At 53.7% G+C, this 23,122-nt stretch overlaps 1 protein-coding gene across 1 annotated transcript; it reads right to left on the reverse strand.

The window, feature by feature from the left end:
- Positions 1-2: 2 nt before the first annotated feature.
- Positions 3-16,950, reverse strand: TRPV6 (transient receptor potential cation channel subfamily V member 6). Its single transcript, XM_019959214.2, has 15 exons — positions 16,600-16,950; positions 7,463-7,560; positions 7,178-7,300; positions 6,211-6,348; positions 5,827-5,925; positions 5,485-5,660; positions 4,845-4,991; positions 4,531-4,743; positions 4,128-4,214; positions 3,953-4,029; positions 3,548-3,713; positions 2,959-3,025; positions 2,357-2,625; positions 943-1,049; positions 3-641 (listed from the first exon to the last, which is right to left on the reverse strand). The coding sequence occupies exons 1-15, from the start codon at positions 16,725-16,727 to the stop codon at positions 371-373; spliced, it is 2,166 nt and encodes a 721-aa protein (XP_019814773.1). The 5' UTR covers positions 16,728-16,950; the 3' UTR covers positions 3-370.
- Between the last annotated feature and the right edge of the window lie 6,172 nt (positions 16,951-23,122).

The following is a 23,122-nucleotide window of genomic DNA, read 5'->3' on the forward strand; positions in this document are numbered from 1 at the left end:
AGGAGAGGCGAACAGGAAGTGACTTTATTGGAAGGTGGAAGGCGGTATCACACCCCACACCCTCCCAGCGGTACCCATCTGCTCGGTACACCTCCCGAACCTCTGCGGCTGTCTGCAGCTGTGACCCTGGATGGAGGCTGGTGCCCAAGGTGGCATCCCGGCCTTTTGTAAAGTGCTTTGCTCAGACAGGGCGGTAAGGCCAGGGTGGGTGAAGCAGGGTCCCTATTCGCGCTGGGCCCTGTGCTTGGGGCGAGGTGTGAGCCTGCTCCTCGGTTTCCCTGTATTCTGTTCTAAACCCCAACCACCCCACCCCTGACCTGGCAGGTGAGAGATCTGGACTTTGGTGGGAGGCAGGAGGCAGGAGGAAAGCTCAGATCTGGTACTCCCAGCCCTCCCCGTCCTCCAGAGCCTTGTTGACCACCCCCCTCAGCTCTCTCTTCAGGGTCCCTTGCCGCAGCCTCTCCCAGTTGATGCTGCTGCGGGAGGTACTTCGAGACACTGAGGGGGTAAGAAGCGACAGGTGGGTGCCAAAGGGGCCGCCCAGCCACAGTCTTTCCGTGTCGTCCTCCGAGCCTGGGTGGCAGAAGGCCTGGGCATAGCGCCGGACACGCTGCTGGTTGATATCCTGTTTCTCTTCCACCCTGTTGGGGGAGGGGGAGTACAGAGGAGGTGATGGAATGGCTGACCTTGGACCAGCCCTCGTCTCTGGGCCTCATCCAGCCCTCCTGCCAGTGGCCTTCCTCCTTGTCTGCAACCTGAGTGGGCACAGGGGATGCCAGGCTTTGGGAAGCAACACAGAGCTGGGTCCAGGGACAACGTGGATGCTTTCAGGGCCGCTCTCCACCCCTGATGCCTAGCAATTTCCCTTCCCCCAGTGAGACTGGAAGCCCAGGGAGCGCACAGGCCTGTACAACAAGCCTGCCAGCCCATGCTGTCACTCACCGCAGGAACCAGCGGTCCCCCAGCCCAAACTTGTGCCCACAGATCCCCGAGCGAGGCCACAGGCAACGTGGCAGCTTCTTCTCTAGCATCACAGTGGTGGCTACAACCTGTGGGGGTGGGGGGTGGGCAGAAGAGGATGAAACCAGAGATGGAGTGCAGACCACTGGAAGAGTGGAGAAGACTCCGGGCAGAGGGACCACAGTGTAGCAACAGCTGGGAAACTCATGGTTTCCCAGAGGGGACCACACTGCTGAGCAGAGGTTGGTGGCGTCAGCTTCGTCACTGCTTTTCTGCAGGAGAGAGTGGTGGGTCTTGAGCCCCACGATGCTTCACCCAATGACCTGGCGTCCAGGCCAGGCCAGTCCAGCAGCAGGTGGGGAGACCTCGCTCTGAGAATCAGGAAGGTGGGCAGAGCAAAGAGCAAGGGTCCTCGGGGCTACGGAATATTTTGACCCTACAGATGTAAAGGCTACTTAGAAACACAAACATCCTGCGGAGAAATTTCCTACCAATACATTTACATTGAAAAAATATTTTCACGAGCAAACCCTATGTCACCAGCTTAGGGTTTTTTTTTTTTAACTCTACTTTCTACACAACACAGTTAAATGCCATCTAGTTGGAGGATTTCCCATTTATGTTGCTGAAATTATTTTTGTTGAGATAAATTCTTTTGTAAGAACATTTTAAAATGATGATTTGATCCAGTTAATTCGTGCTTTTGACCCCATCACAATTATCTGACTGAAGATAGTTTCTGTGACTATAGGGAGTTTGGCGTTATTTTTAACACGTCCAGTTTTTCTGGGTCAAATTTTGAAGACTTAAATATTGCCCAAAAGTTGATACTTCAGTTTTTATTCAGTAACAAAAGTTCGTGAATGCAGTTGTAGCTACTGTGCTTGTGTGCTAAGTTGGTTCAGTTGTGTTCTCCTGTTTGCAACCCCATGGACTGTATAGCCCTTCAGGCTCCTCTGTCCATGGGGTTCTCCAGGCAAGAATACTGGAGTGGGTTGCATTGCCTCCTCCAGGGGATCTTCCTGACCCAGAAACCCAACCCGCATCTCGTGTGTCTCCTGCATTGGCAGTCAGGTTCTTTACCACTAGCACCACCTGGGAAGCCCACTGTCGCTACTTCTGAGGTTCATTTCTTACTGATGATTCTATAAAAGACAGATTTGACTCTTTTGAGAAAACAGGAATTCTTTCCAGCTGTTCCAGGATTGCTTGGTTGTATTGCTGATCCAGTTCTGTACACTTTGCGTCCATTTCGCCTGTGCAGTAACCCTCCAGATATACTGGGGCGGGGTGGGGGGAGGCAGGGGAGGCGAAATATCCTGCTTCTGAGTTTGGCCTGGCCCTTGGCAGGAAGAGAATGACTTGCACTAACCCTCCCGGCCACGAGGGCGCTCACCTGCGCTCTCCAGAGCTCATCCCGCTCGTGGGCTACACGCCAGTGAGTGTCACCCATCATAGCGATGAGGAGGTTGAGCATGAGCAAAGCAGCGATGATGGCGAAGGCAGCGTAGGTGATGCTGTACATGAAGGGCAGATCCACGTCGTAGTTGGCGGGGCCGTCGATGATGGTGAGGAACAGCTCAAAGGTGCTGAACAGTGCCATGGGGTAACTGTAGAAATGGCCCAGCTCATTGGGGTCCTCTGTCTGGAAGATGATAAAGAAGGCTGCTCTCACCCAAGGGGGTGAGAGTTCCATGTGATTAAACCTTAGCCCGCTCTCTGCTGCCCACTTCAGTACTGTCTGCTTCCTCTCCAGTGTCACCGTCCCAGTCCTCCATCACTCCGTCCTGTGGGTTCTTACGTTCCCCTATTTTCCATATGATTCACCCTCCTGATCCCAAGAGCAGCTCTCCCCCTTAACACATCCCATCCTCAGACACCGTGGCCTCCTCCTGCCTCTGCCTTCCCTCCTGCCCCCCTCTCCCCCCAGGTTTATCTAGAGGCATCCTGTGCTTTCTGGTTTCCTCCAGCCCAGGGCCCCTATCTCAGATGATTTACCCGAGGCAAAGCCCAGGATGACCACGGCCATCAGCCAGCAGAATCTCATCAGATCGCCAAAAATCATCTAGAGGGAAGGAAGAGAAGGGAAACCAGCTGCACACCAGTCTTTTGAGCAACCGCCCCTTATAGCCTCTAAGAGGTCTAACCCTGAGAAGTCCAACAGCTCTGCCCTCTAGCATAGGGGAGGGGCTGGCCAACTATGGCCTGCCGACCAAATCTACTGGATCAATTTTGGTATGGCCCTTGAGTGAGAATTTTACATTTTTTAGATGATTGAAAAAAAATTTTAAAGGGGGAAGAGAAGAAGAAAATCAAAGAGATTATATATATGTTGGCCTTGCAAGCCTGGTAGGGAAGATTCCCTGGAGAAGGAAATGGCAACCCACTCCAGTGTTCTTGCCTGGGAAATCCCATGGTCAGAGGAGCCTGGCAGGCTATAGTCCATGGGGTCGCAAAGAGTCAGACATGACTTATAGACTAAACCACCACTGCAAGCCTGAGGTCTCTCTGATCTGATGCTTTTCAGAAATGTTTGCAGCCCCTGCTCTGGGACCTTTCTATAGAAAGTTTGGGAGGAGGCACCGACCTTCTGGATCATGATGGTGAAGGGGCCCAGCATCTGGAATCCTCGCGCAAAGTACATGACGCTGCACCAGCCCAGCACCAGGGCGAAGGACATGGGTACCACCTCCCCGCTGGTGTTGGTGAGCCGCATCACCATGGTCACCAGCACCATGCAGGAATAGGTGATGCTGGGGGGGAGAGTGGGGAGGGGGCCATGAGAGGGAGCCTGGGGTGATCCTGAGGATCCAAGAGCGAGGGCGTGTTGGAAGTGCTACCCACATACTCAGCTTCAAGCTCCATACACAGGGTCACACACACATCACAGCGAGGCCTCTGGAGCTGGGGTTCTCCAGAGGCCAGGGATCCAGGGAGTTAAACTGGAGTCTTAGTGAGAAAGGGGTAGGGGGTGAGAGGAAAACAGACTCACAAGAGGACGTGGAATGGTCCTCCGAGTATGGTCTGTCCGAAGACGCGACTGAGCCCCACTCGGAAAATGTCTGTAATCTGGGGAGAGGCCGGGAAGACACCAAGCACTTGTAAACTGAAGCTCTGACTGTATCCCTGGGGCACACAGCTCACCCCCAGATCCCCGCTGCACTCACCTCTATGAACAGGATGATGACAGCTCCAAAGATGCTCACCAGCTCCCCCACCAGTCGGAGGTGGTCCTGGTGGGTCACATAGGCCTCCTGAAAGGAAAGGCATGGTCAGAGGACTCAGGGCTTCCCTCCATCTGCCCTGCCCACCCTTGGGTGCAAGTCCGCCTCCTTGTCTAGGGACACCAGTCGCTCGGATTCTTTTCAACCTGTGAGGTGTGGCTCTCTCAAACTCTGCGCTTAGAGCACCGGTATGTTTCTGTGTGCATGTCTTTGAGTTTGTGCCTGTGTAGTTGAGATCTGGGCAAGGAGAGAAATGGTGGTGAGCTAGGAACGTGACACATGTCTGAAAAATGGCAGAGGGCTGGATACCCGCCACCCCAAAGCTCTGCTAGTCCTTGGGGGTCACCTGAAGTGGCTTCTGCTCCCAGATGGTGTTGTCCCGGGGGTCAGTTTCATTGTCAGTCCTGGGCTTGAGGGGGCGGTACACACAGCACATGGTGAAGCAGACGATGTACAGCAGGTACATGGCTGCTAGCACGCAGAAGTACGGCCGCCCATATCTCTTCCACTTGAGGGTCACCAGCTCCTTCACTGGCGTCTGGTCTAGGATCTGGCGAGCCTGCAGCAGAAAGAGAAGGCAGCAAGCGGCTCAGAGCCCCTGCTTCCCGTCCCTAGTGGCTCCCTAGCCTGAAGACCAGCCCCCCCACCCACCCACCGTACCTCCCGCTTCTTGGAGGTGACGATAAGTTCCAGCAGGGATAGCTCCTCCCCTGAGGAGTCGATTTCCGTGAGGTCATAGAGAGTAGAGGTCAGCGGTCCACATGTCCACTGGATGTACTTCTGCTTCTGCACCAGGTTCTGGAACATCTAAAGTTGGGGATGGGGGAGCAAGCGAGTGAGGAGGAGCAAGCCAAGGGGACCGTCCTGGGGTGTGGATGGGACGCTTGCCCAGAAGGACCGCTGCACCCTTGAAAGGGGGCTCACTCTTCACTCAAAGACCGCAGCCTTGTGGACAAAAGAACCCTTCTCCATATCAGCCTCCTAGTTCATCCTCTTCCCCCATAACTCCCTCTAGAGCTTGGAAAGAGGAGGTGCGAGGGGGCAGGGCAGGGGAACATGGGCGTTACAGACCACCCTGGGGACGGGATCTAGACCCTTGCAGCCCCTAACAACTCGGGGCAGAGAAAGTGGGAGAGAAAGAAGATGCGACACAGGGGCAGAGAAGGAAATTCCAATCGAAGCTGAAAATAGGGCCTCAGCATTGGGGAGGACCATTCACATCTACTTCCTCAAAGGGCCAGAAGTGTAAGAAGAAGGGTCAGGAGAAGGACCCCCGTGGGCCTGGGGGAGGGCCCCTCACCACAGTGTTGCCCTCCACTCCGGCCAGCTTGAAGGGGGTGAGGCCCTGGTGATTGAGCATGAGGTCCAGGGACTGCAGGTGGTCCCCTCGCCTGTCGTAGGACAGCAGCAGGTTGTACATCTGGCAGGCAAAGGTTTTGTTGGGCTGGAGGACGAGGATGTGCAACACTGTGTTTCCTGGGAGAGGACACGGGGTGTCACGTGACCCCTGGGACCAGAGTCCCTGCCGTTCCCCAGGACAACCCCCCACCCCGGGGGGGGGGGGGCCTGAGGGCGGTCCCAGCCCCTCCCCTCTCCCCTGCCACCCCCAGCCTCCCAGCGCCCCCTCCAGCCCAGCTCTTACCCAGGGAGTCCTGGGCCCGGATGTCAGCACCGTGCTTAATGAGAAGCCTCACAATCTCCTCGCTGCCCATGCAGGCGGCAAAGGACAGAGGGTGCTCCCCTGGGGAGGCAGAGGCCCGGGCGTGAGATGCAGGTGGGGAGGGGTGGTGTCTCCAAGCGACCGCCTCTCCCTCCCCCGTCTCCGCTCTGGGCCTAGGGCCCCTTGTCAGCAGGACCAGAGGCGGGGATGCTGGAGGGGGCCTGAGGTGTGGGTGGAGGCTTGGCTCTGGCCTTTGGCCTTATGAGGGCCGACCTCTCCTAGTCTCCCCAGGCACGGGGCCTCCTCAGCCCACCCTCCCTTGACTGGTGCCCACCCCCATCCACCCAGCCCCGGTCCTGCTCTCACCAAAGTAGATGAGGTTGTGAGGAGTGAGGCGGAAGGCGGAGCCTATAGCCCTCGCAGAGACGCTGGCCCCATGAGCCAGCAGGGCTTTCACGAGGTTCACGTTCCGGTTCATGACTGCTATGTGCAGGGCCGTCTGACCTGGACAAGAGAGCTCTTGGCTTGGGCTCTGCCCTAGGATCCAGGTAGGGGTCCCTCCTATCTTCACAGAATCCTGCAGGGGGACCCTCCTGTCTCCACCAGGTCAGTCTTTCTCGGGGAGGATGAGACAGGGGTGGGGGCCTGGTGGGGCTCCCAGGGGCCCCCAGTGCTGCCTGCCTTTTCCTACTCTAGTGGTTTAGTCGCCAAGTCGTGTCTGACTCTTGCAACCCCATGCACTGTAGCGCACCAGGCTCCTCTGTCCATGGGATTCTCCAGGCAAGAAGACTGGAGTGGGTTGCCATTTCCTCCTCTAGGGGAGCTTCCCAATCCAGGAATCAAACATGGGTCTCCTGCATTGCAGGCAGATTCTTTACCTACTGAACGACAAGGGAATCCTTCCTACCCTAGGTCTCTCCATTTCAGAGGTGCTCAACCTCTGAAATGCTCAAACAAGGGGCACCGAGAATGCCGAGGAAGAAGGGACAGAAGAGGGAGGTGAAGAGAAGGGGGCCCAGATTCCCTCTTGGTTTCCCCAGACTGCTGCTACTGCTGCTAAGTCACTTCAGTCATGTCCGACTCTGTGCGACCCCATAGATGGCAGCCCACCAGGCTCCCCCGTCCCTGGGATTCTCCAGGCAAGACCACTGGAGTCGGTTGCCATTTCCTTCTCCAATGCATGAAAGTGAAAAGTGAAAGTGAAGTCACTCAGTAGTATCTGACTCTTAACAACCCCATGGACTTCAGCCTACCAGGCTCCTCCATCCATGGGATTTTCCAGGTCCACCACCAAGGTCATGCTTCCCTCCATCCCAGACCCTCAGCCCCTCACCTTCATACAGTTCAGATGTCATGGGCTCCTTGACCAGCTCCGGGGCAGCCTCCATCAGCACCGTGGCAGCCTCCAGGTTGTCATAGAGGGCGGCCACGTGCAGTGCCGTCTCCCCCATGGCTCCTGGCATTGACAAAAAGCAGAGTCACGTGGCCTCTCTGGAGCAGGGGAAGGGGGCCCATAGAGAATTGGGGGCCCACAGCAGAAGGCCCTGGGCTATACCAGCAGGAGGAGTGGGAGGAGGGCCATGGGCACAGGGCTGACCCAGCTGGAAATTCTCCTTACCTTTCTGGTGGACGTCACAGGCCTCATACTTGAGCAGCTTGCTCAGAGCCTGGATGTCGTTCTCTTTGGCGGCTAGCAAGAGCGGAGACTCCCAGATCCTATAAGGGAGGGGAGTGGGCCCGGTTGGGAAGAAAGGTGGGCGGCTTTGCTCAGTCTCACACCTCAGTGGCAATGAACCCCGAACCCGGAGGTCCCTCATCCAGAGAGGTGGGGCCTCTATCAGGGGAGGGGCTGCCTGAGAGCTCAGCTCTCTTTCTCTGACCGAGTGGTTAATCCAAGGCAACTTTTTCATAGTTTGCATGAGTTAAATCGAAGGCAACTTTTTCATAGTTTGTGTGAGCTAAATCCAAGACAACTTTTCCATAGTTTCCATGAGCTAAATCCAAGACGACTTTCCATAGTTTGTGTGTGTTAAGTGTCAAGACAGCTTTCCTTTCCTCTGTGTGTGTGTGTGTGTGTGTGTGTGTGTGTGTGTATGTGATCTGTGCACATCAGGTGGAGAGGAAGGAGTTTCAGCTAAATGCTTGTTTACCTCCTGACCTATTTGGCCGCTGGAGCAACCCCTTTGCAGCTTCCCTTGAAGTCCTGAGGTTACCCTCCAAGATAAGCCTTATTTTCATGGACTGAGGGTATGAAGAAATGCCTCCCTTATCTTTACGGAGGCGGCCGACATGCAGAGGCTGGCGGGTATTTCTCCTGTTGTGTGATGCTCCCCTTCCTCAGGAAAGCCCCTTGATTCTGGCACTTTCTTCCCTATGATGGCATCTTTGGGGCTCAGTCCAAAAGCAGCCATGGGTCCTTTCTTTCCTCTGGCCCCTGTGTCAAGTTATAGTCTCTCCCTGCTTCCTGTCTGTGTCTCTGTTTTAGGCAAATCATCTCTGACTTTACAGTTTTATGCCTACAATGAACTGCACGCTTTTTGAAAGATCAAAACTGACTCCAACTGAGACACATGGGGTCCCTTTATTTACTTTTCCCTGCTGGCCCAGAGCTAGTTGGTCCTTCTACAGGAGTGAATCAAATAACACTATTTATCCACAGAGGGTCAGTTATGTCAACAGGAGCTCATCCACCAAAAAGGCCACAGTAGCAGGAAACTGACTCCAAGAACTGGGGGTGGAGGGGTGATCGGGAGAGGAGAGAGCGTGGCTTGTCTGTCTCCCCAAATGCTGGCCCCAGGCCCCCGCATCAGCCACAGGGGCAGCCACCTGTCAATTCAACGGCTCTCCCCACTCAGTCCCTGCCTCCTCATTCCCACTGATCCCTGTTAATCCATGTCCTCATTCTCTGGGCCAGAATTAGCAAAATCTTCTTCTGACTAGTTCCCCTATACCCTGTTTACCCCCAATCCATCCTTCTGGATGCTCCCAAGACATTCTCTCTAAACAGCAAATGCAAGTATCATTTACAGAAGTCTTGTGGGTCCTTAAATGCCCAAGGAGAAGAAACTCAGAAGTCCTCTCTGGACTTTGTGCAACTATTTTTCCATGCTTTCTTCCTCCTGCTGGCCCCTGACACCCAGCAGTTCAGCCTCGGCACCCCAGGGCACACCATTCCCCGCACCATGGCTGTGCTGTCTCTCTCCTTTTCACCTGGAATCCAGCCCCCCACCCCACCCTAGTTACTCTCTATGCTGCGCTCCCAGTGCCTGGGAATATGCCCAGTGTGATAGCAGATGCTCGTTACCACTCTCTGTAGAAGGAATGAACTGTAGCAATGCCAGAAGGCGGTTTGGCTTTACTGTCCCCCCTTTATTAGCTCCATCAGCCACCCCCTAAGCCAACCTTAGGCAAACATATAATCTAAGTAAAAAATAGCATGCTTGGTGTGCTCACACAGCTGCAAAACAAGTTTGCAGCACCTCCCACCACTTTCCTCATCACCCCCTATCACCCCAGCCACCATCACCCCCACACCCTCCACCCTTACCCCATCACCCGACCATGACCATGACCCCCACCACCACCATGACCCCCGCCACCACCATGACCCCCAGCCCATCACCCCCACCACCACGACCCCTGCCACCACCATCACCCCCCCCACCATCACCACCCCCAGCCCATCACCCCCACCACCACCATGACCCTCACCACCATCACCACCCCCAGCCCATGACCCCCGCCACCACCATGACCCCCGCCACCACCATGACCCCCACCACCATCACCACCCCCAGCCCATGACCCCCGCCACCACCATGACCCCCCCCACCATCACCACCCCCAGCCCATGACCCCCACCACCACCATGACCCCCGCCACCACCATGACCCCCAGCCCATCACCCCCACCACCACCATGACCCCTGCCACCACCATCACCCCCCCCACCATCACCACCCCCAGCCCATCACCCCCACCACCACCATGACCCTCACCACCACCATCACCATGATCAGCCCATCACCCCCACCACCATCACCACCCCTCCCACCACCATTACCTTTTCCAACAATTTGTACAAATTCCTCTTTTATAGATATTCGAGAGTAAGCACTATTCCCCAACACACACACACACACACACACACACACACACACACGGCAGGAAGTTTTCCGCCCTCTTCTCTGGCCTTACTTTTACCTCAGGTGCTGTGATTAGTATCTGTCTCTTTCTCTTCTAAGGGCACTTGGAGGTCAGAGGTCAGCCACTTTCTCCAATTTTATCCTTTCTCTGCCCTCCTCCAGTTAGCTTCTAGTTTTTGTTGTTGCTGCTTTGTTTTGCTACTAGTTCTGTGCCCTGTTTGGCCAAGGGTTAACGGCAAAGCTAGAAATGGGTCCAAAGGGGCTTCTAACCCGAGTGCAGTCCATTCCCTGCTTCCTAGGACATAAGTGGGGAGGCCAGTCCCTAGGACATAAGTGGGGAGGCCAGTCAGTGGCAGCCCCAAAGACACCACTCTTGGTTCTCTGACATATCTCTGATGACCATAAATGTCCCTCTCAAAACTCCAGTCCCCACATGTTCTGTTTCTGGCCTCCGCTGCCTGCCCTAGTGGCCTGGTAAGGGCAGGAAGCCACCATTTGAACTGGGATGGCTAGATTTACAAAATAAAAACATGGGGATGCTCAGAGTTGAATTTTAGATACACAACAAATAAGTTCTTGTTTTTTTCTTGGCTGTGCCATGTGGCCAATTGTTATCTTAGTTCCCCAACCAGGGATCAAACCTGGGCCCTCGGCAGTGAAAGCACACAGGCCTAACCCCTGGACTGCCAGGGAATTCTCCCCAAATAAGTTTTTAAGATAAGTATGTCTGTGCAATATTTAGGGCAAACTGAAACTAACAATCTATTCATTGTTTATCTGAAATTCACATTTAACTCTGTCTTGTATTTTATTTGGGAACCTCAATCAGATCACACTCTAGATGAAGAAAAGGCTTATGACCCAAACCAGTGAGGTTTGTAGAGACCTGGTCTCCTCTTGGTGGCAAACTCTAGGATCCAGCAAGAAGGGAGGGTAGAGTCTGCATGGTTCCCATGGAATCAGGCAGAGGTGTGACTTGCAATAGCACCACATGGCCACAAGGGGGAGGCCAAGAAAGCCCTTGCTAATATCCTGGGCAGTAAGGCAGAAGAGAGAGCATTAAGTCGTGTCCAACGCTTGCAATCCCATGAACTGTAGCCCGCCAGGCTCCTCTGTCCATGGGGTTCTCCAGGCAAGAATACTGGAGTGGGTTGCCATTTTTGTAAGGGAGAACTCCTCCCAAACAGCTGCCTACACTTACACCCCATAAAAAAGACGGACCCCATAAAAAAGAGCTGCTGCTGCTACTAAGTCACTTCAGTCATGTCCGACTCTGTGGGACCCCATAGACGGCAGCCCACCCAGGGTCCCCCCGTCCCTGGAATTCTCCAGGCAAGAACACTGGAGTGGGTTGCCATTTCCTTCTCCAATGCATAAAAGTGAAAATAGCAGACCCATCCAAAGATTCTTGTGCCTGGTAAATAAATAGTTTGTTCCAAAGAAACCCAACACAGAAGTTTAGATCTGGAGTAAAATCTACACATCTTCACCAGACATCTCCCTAGGGCACGAAGAAGAGGAGATACTGCCAAAATGTCTTCTGATTTTAATGGTTAAATTATACTCACTCTGTTCCAAGGGACAGTTTCATTTTATTTAGAAGCAGGCGTAACTTTACTACCAGAATCTCTTATTTACAAACAGTGATTTAGAGCAGTGGTCTTTCCCAGGTGGCTCTGTGGTAAAGAATCCTCCTGCCAATGCATCTCCATTTGGCATCCTCCGCCAGTGCAGGAGATGCAAAAGATGTGGTTTAGGTCCTTGGGTGGGGAAGATCTCCTAGAGGAGGAAATGGTAACCCACTCCAGTATTCTCGCCTGGATAATCCCATGGACAGAGGAGCCTGGTGGGCTACAGTCCATGAGGTCGCAAAGAGCTGGACACAACTGAGCGCACACACCTTAACCAGAGATAACTCCCTGCCTCCTTCCAAGGGATTTGGCAGAGTCTGGAGACATTTGGCAGAGGGCAGGGGTGCTGCTAAGCTTCTTAAACAAGGCAGCCTCTTGTAACAGAGAATTATCTGCACAACATGTCAAAAGGGTCAAGGCAGAGAAGCCCTGAACTCAATGTATGCTGCTGCTTAGTTACTTTAGTCGTGTCCGACTCTGTGTGACCCCATAGACGGCAGCCCACTGGGCTCCCCCGTCCCTGGGATTCTCCAGGCAAGAACACTGGAGTGGGTTGCCATTTCCTTCTCCAATGTAAGAAAGTGAAAAGTGAAAGTGAAGTCACTCAGTTGTGTCCAACTCTTAGTGAACCCATGGACTGCAGCCTCCTCCGCCCATGGGATTTTCCAGGCAAGAGTACTGGCGTGGGGTGCCATTGCCTTCTCCGGACCTCATTGTGTAAGTATTCATAATCTATTTTTTAAGAAGGGATTTTTCACATTAAATAGAATGAGAAATTCCGTCCATGTTTTCTTACAAATCATTAAATGCTCAACTAAGAAACAAAAAATGAAGCCTTTTAAGCTCCTGCAGATTAATTAATAAAAGACAATGAAAGAAATGAGAAGATCTGAAATGATAAAAATATGAAAGTTGTTTCCAGAATTTAGAATGTCTTATTTTGCTTGACTATTATAAAATTGAACAGTCTAGTTCAATACTGGATTAGTAGAAGCACTGCTATAGGATTTCTGGCATAAACCCTAGCACACTTTTTACAGAGCAAACAAGTCATTGATCACCTTGAGGTTCCCTCCGGCCCCAAGGATCTGCCACTTGTCTTCTCTCCCTGTTTCCTCTGCCCCCTCCTCTCGCTTCACGTTCTTGTGGATGTGTACACGTCTATGCGTGTACACTCGCGTGTGTGGACCTGCACGTGTGAAGTTTTGCATTTGGTTGCTGGGAAATGGGCAGGATCAAGCGTGTCTAGGGAAGAATTCAAATCTGAATTTTAGAGCTAGAAAGCCCTGGAAACCCAGTCTAATCTGTCCATATGGAGAAAGAGGCCTGGAGCCCTGGGGTGGTCTGTTCAAACAAGTCGGAGGCAGCACTGGGACCCCTCTGGTCATTTCCCTGTTCCTATTCTCCATGTTCATCAGGATCTGAAGAGGAGTCAGAGGAGGCATGGAAGGTGGATCCGTGTGTGTGGGTCCCACTGGTTTCTCCACCAACCCCTCTCAGAGAAGCATGTCCCACACACCCCTTGGGGCTCAGAGTCTGGTTCTTGGATGGCTCCAGCTCTGATGGCAGGGAGCTCACAGTCCCTCTAACTCCTGCTGTCAATGGAAGCTGCCTTTTGACTGTTCTTGTGTTCTTTTTAATCACAGTGGTCCCAGGTGTTAAATGTGCTTTTCAGCTTCCAAAGCAACATCTCACATACGATCATGCTTGCTCTTTACAACCCTGTGACATGGGATGAATAATTCTCTTATTTTTCTGCAAAGGAAGCCAAGCTAGATCCAGAAGATCAGACAGAGTTCAAGATGGAATGCTTGGCCAAGAACCTAGCCCCAAGGCTCTCACTACTCAATTATGTGGTTCTTCTAGTTCTCTGGCTCTTCCCAATTTTTCTTGTGTTGGGGTGAGGTTGCAGGGAGCAGCTAGAGTGGTGACCACGGAGGGGAGGAGGTGTGCACTGGCTCCCTGGGGCAGCCTCCCTCCAGCTTGAGTTCTGGGCAATGGGATGAAGAAGCCAAAGCTCAGGAAAGTGGCTAATTCCGGACCTTGCCGCCCTTCTAAGTGCCCAAGCTGTATCTTTCAAGTACAAGATGCATGGACCTGCACGTGTTTACTGAAGCAGGAAGTTCCAGGGTGATCCAAGGTCCCAGCCCTCACTTCTGACAGGCATGCCATGCCAGCCCACAGATACTAATACAGGGATCTATATAAACAGAAAAGAATCCCTGGTGCTCACTGCCTCCTGCCAACTACCGGGAGGATGACCCTGCCAGCAAGGGGCTCAGGGCGAGGATCACATTAGGCAGACCCGGGAAGCTGCCCAGCACAGTCCACACCAATCAGAATCAGGGCCTGCACTGTCCTCCTCAAGGCTCCCATGCTACTTGTTCACAGCCTTCTTAGCACAGTCGCCAAACTCACTTTTAACCCAAGTCGATGTTGACCAGTGTGCTTGGCCCCTAAGAACGTGATCTTCTGGAGAGCAGAGAACGCGTCACGTTCATTTTTCGCAAACTTAGCTGAGCGTTTTATAGTCCACACCTAGTACATCACATCTCAGGAATTAAGACGGGTCAGGAAGATCCCCTGGAGGACGGCATGGCAACCGACTCTGGTGTTCTTGCCTATAGAATCCCATGGACGGAGGAGCCTGGCGGACTACAGTCTACGGGTCCCAAAGAGTCAGACACGGCTGAGCAGCTTAGTACGCACATACATACACAAAGCCCCGAGATGATGCAGAGGAAATGAGAGAAAGATGATGGTTCAACTTGGATCCCACCAACATGGGTTTAAGCCGAGGCAAAGGCAACGAAGACCCAAGAAAAGTCAACCTGAGAGAGAAGAATGCTGGGTTCCCCTATGTTCCTGGAGAGACTTGAGCGCCTCCCTTCTCCTGGAGTCCCCTCCACCCCACCCGGAGCCCCCACTCTGGGTCTGCCTCATTCCCGGGGGTGGGGGGTTGGTAACAGCCCTGCTCACCTGGTCATGTTGTCCTCACTTACATGGTCAGCGCATGTATGTCCAGCCGCCCACAGATTTCCCCTTAAAGCTGAGTGATCACACTGCCTTGGACACTCCCCTTCCGACACTTTAAGGTCCTTCCGGGGAGTAGCCACCCAGTGGGGGAATCAAGGTTCCAGGGCCCAGGTGTCCCGGAAAAAGAGGATCCAGAAAACTGTGAAATCTGACAGGGGACATCAGGAAGAGGGGAGAGTAGCCCTCTGAGTGGTGAATCAGGCTTTCCTAGCCCAAGGCTGTGAGAGAAGGCCCATCAGATGTTGCTAAGACACAGGGACAGAGAAGATACCGGGGAGCAGCCCCGGCTCCAGCCCAGGTCCTCCCCTCTGCCTCCGCCATGACTTCCAAGCCCCAGGGGCCTCTCTGTGCTCCTGCCCAGCTCCCCCAGCCCCAGGGTCCCGAGACTGGATGGGGATGAGTGGAATCACTGACGGTCCCAGTCTCCAACAACAATAACGTTCTGTTGCCTCAAGATGTCATCAGCCAAACATGTGGTCAGCCCCCACTCTCCCAGGCCCAGGGGGAGAGAGGTGGGCGGCAGCTGTGAGAGTCGGGGAGCCAGACCTCAAAAAAAAAAAAAAAGAAAAGAAAAGAAAAAAAGGAGCACACTCCCCAGCCCTGAATCCTTGAGCAAGAGGAAGGGAAACAACAGGAATTCCAGCTAACCCTCAGCCTCCCGGTCAGGCTCAGGCAGGCCCCTGTGCTTTGAGATGGAGAGAGACCCTCAGACACACACGCTTTGGACTTTCCCCGGTGAATAGACATATTATCTGCCTCTTAGGGACCCAGGAAAGTCCCAGGAGGAGGACTTCCTGCTAGCCTGCTGGCCCCTGGGTGGGGAGACCCGCGGAGGTTCTGGAGGAGAAACCACACACAGGGATGGCCTCAAGCTTCCTCCTACCTCCTCCCAACTCCCAGCTCTGAGCACCGATGGAGGTGGGGGGGACCATCGCATGAGTCTGGGGCGGTTTTCAGGGGCTGGAAGCCTTAAGTGAGATGTACTTCGGGCTCAAACTCTAGAGCCTCTCAAATTCCTCAGCCTGCCTTCGGCAGCGAATTCTAAGCACCTGGTATTTTGGCCCATTGCCCATGGCCCTCTCCTGCAATGGAGGGTAATAAATTCCAGGGCTGAGTCCCAGCTTTGTCGTCTTCACAAACAGCACCCCTCTCAGACTCCCCCACTCCAAGACTCAGACTCCGTCAATGGCTGATGCGATAAATGCACAAGAATGATTATCATATTTTGCCTTTTTTTGTGGTTACTGATGTCCGCAGTTCCCTCCCTGACCCATTCATTGATTCATTCCCACAAGTGCACATATATGTACTGTGTGTTTCTGCCCAAGAGACTGTTCTAGGAGCAGGGAGTAGAGATGTAAAGAATTGTCCTAACCCAGCAGCATCTCTGGGCCTCCCCGGTGGCTCAGCTATAAACAACCCACCTGTAATGCAGGAGGCACAGGGGACTTGGGTTCTATTTCCAGGGTCGGGAAGATCCCCTAGAGGAGGGCACAGCAACCCACTCCAGTATTCTTGCCAGGAGAATCCTGTGGACAGAGGAGCCTGGCGGCTACAGTCCAGGGGGTCCCAAAGAGTCAGACACGACTGAACAACTGAATACACACACACACAGCAGCAGCACCTCTGGGGTGCAGGTCTGTGATGCCCTAATCCTTCCGCAGCCTGACAAGTTGTCTGGGCTCCAGGAAAGTACTTACGAGAAAGGCTGCCTAATTGATGGGCTCTTAAACTTAGGGAGCACCTGTGTTACCCATGCCAGCCCCTCCCCTTTCACCTGGCGCTAACCCCACAGGCCCAGACTCTTGAGACAAAATGCTCCAGAGGGGCCAGCCCTGGAAGAAAGGTCTTCCCAGCAGAGGTGCCCTCAAGGGGAAGGGGAGCTCCCGGGGTGGGGGGAGGCGCGGGAAGGGAGGGGTGAGGGGCAGCAGCTCTGAGGCTTACCTCCTCTGCTGCAGCAGGTTCTGCTCATCCCGCCTCTGGGCCCATGGCTCCTGCCTCTGGAACCATCTGCAGAGCTTCCTCCACAGGCAGAGAATGTGCCCCTTCTCCTTGGGCAGTGGCAACCCCATGGAGCAGAGGGCCAGCTCCCTGGGGGGCTGGGGCCAAGGCCAGACCCCACCTGGACTCAGCCTGGGGGCCACATGGGCAGCCCCGAGGGCCAGCCCACCCTCTTCCCGGAGAGGTGCCGTCTCAGGGCCTTCCAGGCCCGGTGGAGTCTCCCCGAGGTGTAAGCAGCCAGACACAAGAGGCCTCCCTCGGAGGAGTTCGTTACACTTGGCAGAGCTGGGACTCCGCCACTAAGCTCCCTGGGCAGGATCTCTCCTCCTGGGAGACGCAGGAGCCCTGAAGACACTCCCTTACTCCTCCCAAATTACCTGCGATTTAAAGAGACAGGCCAGCAGCTGTGGGGGCCTGGGAAAGCTCCCTCTCTCAGCTTCCCCACAGCCAGTCCAGGGAGGGGAGGCCTTCTGAGAGAAGGGACAGGACTCCCTGGACTTTGGGACACCTGGTGATCTTTTATAGAAAGGCCTGGACCGGTCAGTTGAGTTTCAGGTACTCCAGTCAGTGTGGGAGAAGGGGGAGGAGCTGGGCAGGGCGCTGGGTCTGAAGGGCCAGGATGCCCACCTTCCTCGCAGGGTGTCTCTGGACCTCTCTGCCCCGCAGGCGTGATTTTGCTTCGTCTCTCCCCTGGCCCATGACAGGTGCATAAATATTGAAAACTCTCAGCCCCCTCAGCAACTGTGGGTCAGCAACTTCTCCTATAAAAGGCCAGATAGTAAATGCAAATATTCTGGCCTTTGCAAGCTGCACACGGGCATACAGCATCTGATATACATTCTTCTTTGCTTGCTTTTATAGCCCTTAAGAGGTGAAAAATCCATTCTGAACTCACAAACTAGAGCATAAAATGGCACCCCCGGACCGTGTGTGGCCCCCCTGAACACAGTTCTCAGACCCCTACTCCAGAATTCTAGAGACTGTCCCCAACACCACACTGGTGGCTCAGCGGTAAAGAATCTGCCTGCAACACAGGCAACTCGGGTTCAGTCCCGGTGTTGGGAAGATCCCCTCGAGAAGGGAATGGCTACCCACTCCAGTCCTCTTGCCTGGAGAATCCCATGGACAGAGGAGCCTGGCGGGCTACAGTCCATGGGGTGGCAAAGAGCTGGACACGACTGAAACTACTTAGCACACTCGCCAGGAGTGGATTGCCAAGTAGAAGACAGGATGCTTGATTCAATTTGAGTTTCAGATAAACAGCAAACATTTTTTTAGGATAATTATGTCACAAATATTTTCCCTGGCAGCCTCCAGTGGAGACAGCACTTATTTACCCACTACTGCCTGGCAGGGGCCCTTAACCAAATCTTCCCACATCACCTCACATCAGACCTGTGAGGCAAGCATTAGCATCTGCATTTTACCAAAGGAAGGAAAAAAAAAAAAAAAAAAGCTCAAAGTGGTAAAGTAAGTTCCCCAAGGTCATAGAGCCAACTTTATAGCCAAGGCCAGATTCAAGCCCACTCCCCTGACCCCAGAGCCCCCTGTCTTTCTTTCCGACCACAGCCGGCAAAGAATGTTCCAGAAGGAAGGGAGCTGCACAGTCGCACTGGAGAGTGGTGACAGGAAGCCCAGCCCCCCTTGGTCCTGCCAGAACTCTGACCAGAGCAAGCTGAGTGCCCTGGGAAGATCCTCTTCCCACAGAAGAGGAACGGAGGCCCTGGCCTCAGCCCAGCCCACATCGAGCCAGGACCCAGTGGCCTGGGGCATGGGTGGCAGGCTCGGAGATGGAGAGGTATGTGTGGATCCCTCCCAGGCTTTGGAGTCTTTCCTTACCTGTCTCTGATTCAGAGAGCTGGAGGGAGCAGCAAAGAGGGGGTGTGTGTGTGTTGTCTGTGCACTGCGTGTGCACACGCGTGCTATGTGTAGGGGAGAAGGCAAGCTCGGGTGCAGGTCTGGGGTGTCTCCATGGAGAGGAGTGGAGGAGGGCCACCCTCAAATCTCGAGAGAAAGCAGTTGCGCCAGGCGGCCGTGCCTGAGCAAACAGTACAGCTGATTAGTTGAGTTCCCCACCCACCCCGGGGTCAGCAGTTTCAGGCTGGGTGGCGGGGGAAGACGCTGGAACCCAAACCTTGAACCCTGGACCTTTGTGCCCATTAAGCCAGTGTTTGCCTGCCTGCTGACCCACCCACCTTCTCTGTCCCACCAGGCTCCAAGCAGAGACCCTCATTCACGATAAGGCATTGAGGTATTTGTCTCATAGGATGGAGCGGGGGCGGGGTTGGGGGGGTTGCAGGAAGACGTGGCTGCAGTTACCAACTTTCCTTTCCTTTCTCACCTCCCGCCACCCAGTGCCAACTCTGTAGGGTCACCAGGGCCAATGGGACTCCAGCACAGACTCTAAACAGGTGTGGAAGGCTGTGGCCCAGCCCTGACCTGACCTGAGTGGGAGCATGGGCAATGTGGGTGAGGGGCTCTCTCTTGGGCACACAGGTCCTCAGACTGGCACGACTGATATTTTGGAACAACTAATCCTTTCGTGTGGGGGCTGTCCCGCCTGTCATAGGGTCCGTGCACGGGCCGATAGCAGAACGGCTCTGCTGAGCTGTGACCCTCAAGAGCGTCTCTAGGTGTTGCCTGAGGCCCCCCCGGCGGGAAGCAAAGTCATGTTCCCTTGAGAACAGCTGATTTAGGGCCCCAAAATGTCTACATAGCATTTTATTTTCTGTGTTTCCGTCTGGTTTTCCCTCTCTTGCTGCTCTTGTTCTTTCTGCAATTGGCTCTGCTCCCTCCATCTCTGTGCTGGTGAGTGTGGGGGTTGTGTGCTTGTGTGTGTGTGGGGGGGGGGGGGTAGGGGGGTTGTGGTGGATGCTACGGGGTGTGTGTGTCTGTGGCCGTGACCCTGAGTGATCTCTCTGTGGGACCCTTGGTTTCTTTCTCTTTCTCTCAACCTCTGCTCCTGTGTTTGTTTCCCCGTCCAGCTTACTGCGTCAGCGCATCCTTGCCCCCTGAGTCCTTTCAGGGGCGTCTCCTTAGCTGAGTTGTCCAGCGGGAGGCTGGCAGGGCAGACCAAGAGGCTGCGAGGATGGAGCCCGGCTGGGGCATGGAGATCAAAGCCACCGCTCGCTCAGCTTGGAGTTTGTTCCAGTCACTGGGTTCACAAGCCCCCGCTGTGTGCCAGCTCATAAAACCGGCAGCAGATGACATGTCAGCAGGTGAACACATACACACACACATACGCACACACGTCAGAAACTCCACCCAGGCCAGGATGGTGTTCAGATCCAATGTCTTAACTGAGAACCAGGTGAGCTGGGCTCTAGTGCTGAACCTCTCTGGCCGCCTGGATGGTAGTTTGTGCTAATAACCCTCCAAGGTCCTTTTCAATTCAAACATCCTGTGATTCTGAAGAAAAGTGAATCAAGAGGGCTTCGGCGTGTACACACGGCCACTTTGGCCTCCACAGGTTAAGGGGTCTGAATTGCGGCAGAGCCCTTATGCACTTTTCCCCACTTAGTGACCTTAATCCCTGGTGCTCTCTTTTCATTCAAGTTGCTGATTGTGGCTCCATCTCTTTGCGTGTCCCTCTCACAACCCCTCCCTCCTCAGAGCCACCTGCGTGCTCATACCATGGGGTCATCATGTAGGACCTGCTGACCATCTGCTCTTTTGCAGCTGGTCCCACCTTCCCGGATAGGCATGTGCACATTATTTGACACGTTTCTGCAGGACATGTTTTACATGCTTGCGTGCGTGCGTGTGTGCATGTGTACTAAGTCTCTTCAGTCATGTCTGACTCTTTGCAATCCTATGGACAGTACCCCGCCAGGCCTCTCTGTCCATGGGGATTCTCCAGGCAAGAACACTGGAGTGGGTTGCATGCCCTCTTCCAGGGATCAAACCCAGGTCTCCTGCATTGGCAGGCAGATCCTTTACCACTAGCACCACCCGGGAAGCCCGTGTCATACATTAACTAAATCAGTATGTCACAGCATGTTTCACAACAGTCATTCATGTGTGCACATGTGCACATGTCCCGGATGCTGAAGCTGAAACTCCAATACTTTGGCCACCTGCTGCGAAGAACTGACTCATTGGAAAAGACCCTGATGCTGGGAAAGATTTAGGGCAGGAGGAGAAGGGGACGGCAGAGGATGAAGTGGTTGGGTGGCATCACTGACTCAATGGACATGATTTTGAGCAAGCTCCAGGAGTTGATGATGAACAGGGAGGCCTGGCGTGCTGCAGTCCATGGGGTAGCAAAGAGTCGGACGCAACTGAGTGACTGGACTGAACTGAACTGATATGTCTGTTTCCTGGCTTCCTTGAAATTGTAGATTTAAAAATTCACAGGCATTGATCCTCCTGGACTCCCACCCCTTTGCAGAAGGTGCCCAAAAAGCATAGGTGGCGACATGGACATAAGCCTGCTCTCCTCTCCTTTCTATTTCCCTCCAGCATGGGTCAGTTCTCTTCCTTCCTGCCCACCTCTGCAGGAAGATTGTTCAGTCTTGAAAGTTCTCACCTGATTTGCAACCTCCTCCTGCCCCTCAGTGATTCTGAATGTCTTGTTTCCTAAACCACCCATCCAGGAAGTGGGTGCTAGTTTGGGGAGAAGTAGGTTCTAGCTCTCATGGTTTGTAAGAGGTCTGGAGCTTTAGAGGGAGCCCTGCAGAGCTCTGACCCAAACCCAGCTCTCTCTGGAGGTCTCTGCAGGCTGGAGTCAGGACTCATAGTCCCAGTGTGGCTCCTCTGGAAATTGAGAAGGATGCAGAAGTGTGTCCAGAGCCTTCCTGCGGCAATGCCTCTGGTCCTGCTGGCCTGGTTTCCTGGAGCCTTTTTTTCCTCCCTCTCTTCTTATCCAGACCCCAAGGCCTCTGCCCTCCACAGCCAGAACCCTCTGCTCTGTCTTCTCCCTCTATCTGTTCTCACCCACCTTACCTGATCAGGGTTACCCTGCCTGCAGACCCAGAAGTCACCCAGGAACGAAGCCACTGAAGTGTGTGCCTCTCGCAAAGGACCTTCCAAATGTGCCCGAGAACGCCTGGCTTCTGGAAGAGAAGCTGATGTGTAATCAGAACAGCTGTGCTCCAGCTCCTGTTCGACCAGAAATCACGGTGGGACCTCGGCCAAGTCACTTAACCTTCTTAGTGTCCTGATCTGCAAAACTAAGCACTTGAGTTTTTAAGATCTCCTGTTCCTTTCAACCCTCTCTGCTACCCCAGGAAACCCCTCTCAACTTCCACATGCAGAGAGAATAGAAGTCAGAAGGGACCCCTTTTCAGAAAAGGCTCTTGTGTCTCAGGTGAGATCTGACTCTGAATCCCAGGGCCAGATGCTCCACTGAGCAGAGAGCAGAGAGGAGAGGGAGGCAGAACATGGGGACACATGGCTTCTGATCACCCTTAGCCTGATCTGTGGCAGGAGTCTGTGGTCTTGAGCGGGGAGAAGGTGAAGCTCTCCCAACTCCAGGACTCACAGGGCTGTGGACAGCCAGAGGTGGGGCTGGGGGCCAGGTGTATGGTTCTTCTGACCTCTCTGCTCTGAGCAGAGTCCCAGAGATGCTGGGCTCGGGGTGTATGGGAAAAGGAGCCACGAAACCAATAAGTTTCGAGGAAACAGCTCTTGTTTGGGGCCCAAAAGGTGGTATCTAGCCAATATCTCTGATCAGATCATTGCTATTAAAAACCCAAGCCCATGAGTGATTGAGATTGACACAACGCATTGAGTGAGTGAAGTCGCTCAGTCATGTCCAACTCTTTGTCACCCCATGGACTGTAGCCTACCAGGCTCCTCCATCCATGGGATTTTCCAGGCAAGAGTACTAGAGTGGATTGCCATTTCCTTCTCCAGGAGATCTTCACGACGCAGGGATTGAACCCAGGTCTCCCGCATTGTAGGCAGACGCTTTACCATCTGAGCCACCAGGAAAGTTGCTACTACGTATAAAATAGATAATGAATAAGAACCTACTGTATAGCACAGGGAACTCTACTCAATACTCTGTAATGACCTACGTGGAAAAGAAGCTAAAAAACAGTGGATATATGTATATCTATGGGCTTCCCAGGTGGTTCAGTGGGCAAAGAATCTGCCTTCAATGCAGGAGCCACAAGAGTCGCAAGTTGGATCCCTGGGTTGGGAAGATCCTCTGGGGAAGGGCATGGTGACACACTCCAGTATTCTTGCCTGGAAAATCCCATGGACAGAGGAGCCTGGCAGCGTGCAGTCCACAGGGTCGCCGAGTTGTACACGACAAGCAATGGAGCACACACACGTATAGCCGATTCACTTTGCTGTACAACAGAAACAAACACAACACTGTAAATCAACTATATTTCAATAAAAATTGTTTAAAAAGACAATAAAAACCCAAGCCTAAAGCAAAACCCTTTCCTTTACCAGAAACAGTAGCCTTTTCCCACAGTCCTTCAGGGGCACATTTTATTGGCAACCTTCCCCC

This window comes from Bos indicus, chromosome 4, assembly GCF_029378745.1.
Source record: "Bos indicus isolate NIAB-ARS_2022 breed Sahiwal x Tharparkar chromosome 4, NIAB-ARS_B.indTharparkar_mat_pri_1.0, whole genome shotgun sequence".
NCBI lineage: Eukaryota > Metazoa > Chordata > Mammalia > Artiodactyla > Bovidae > Bos > Bos indicus.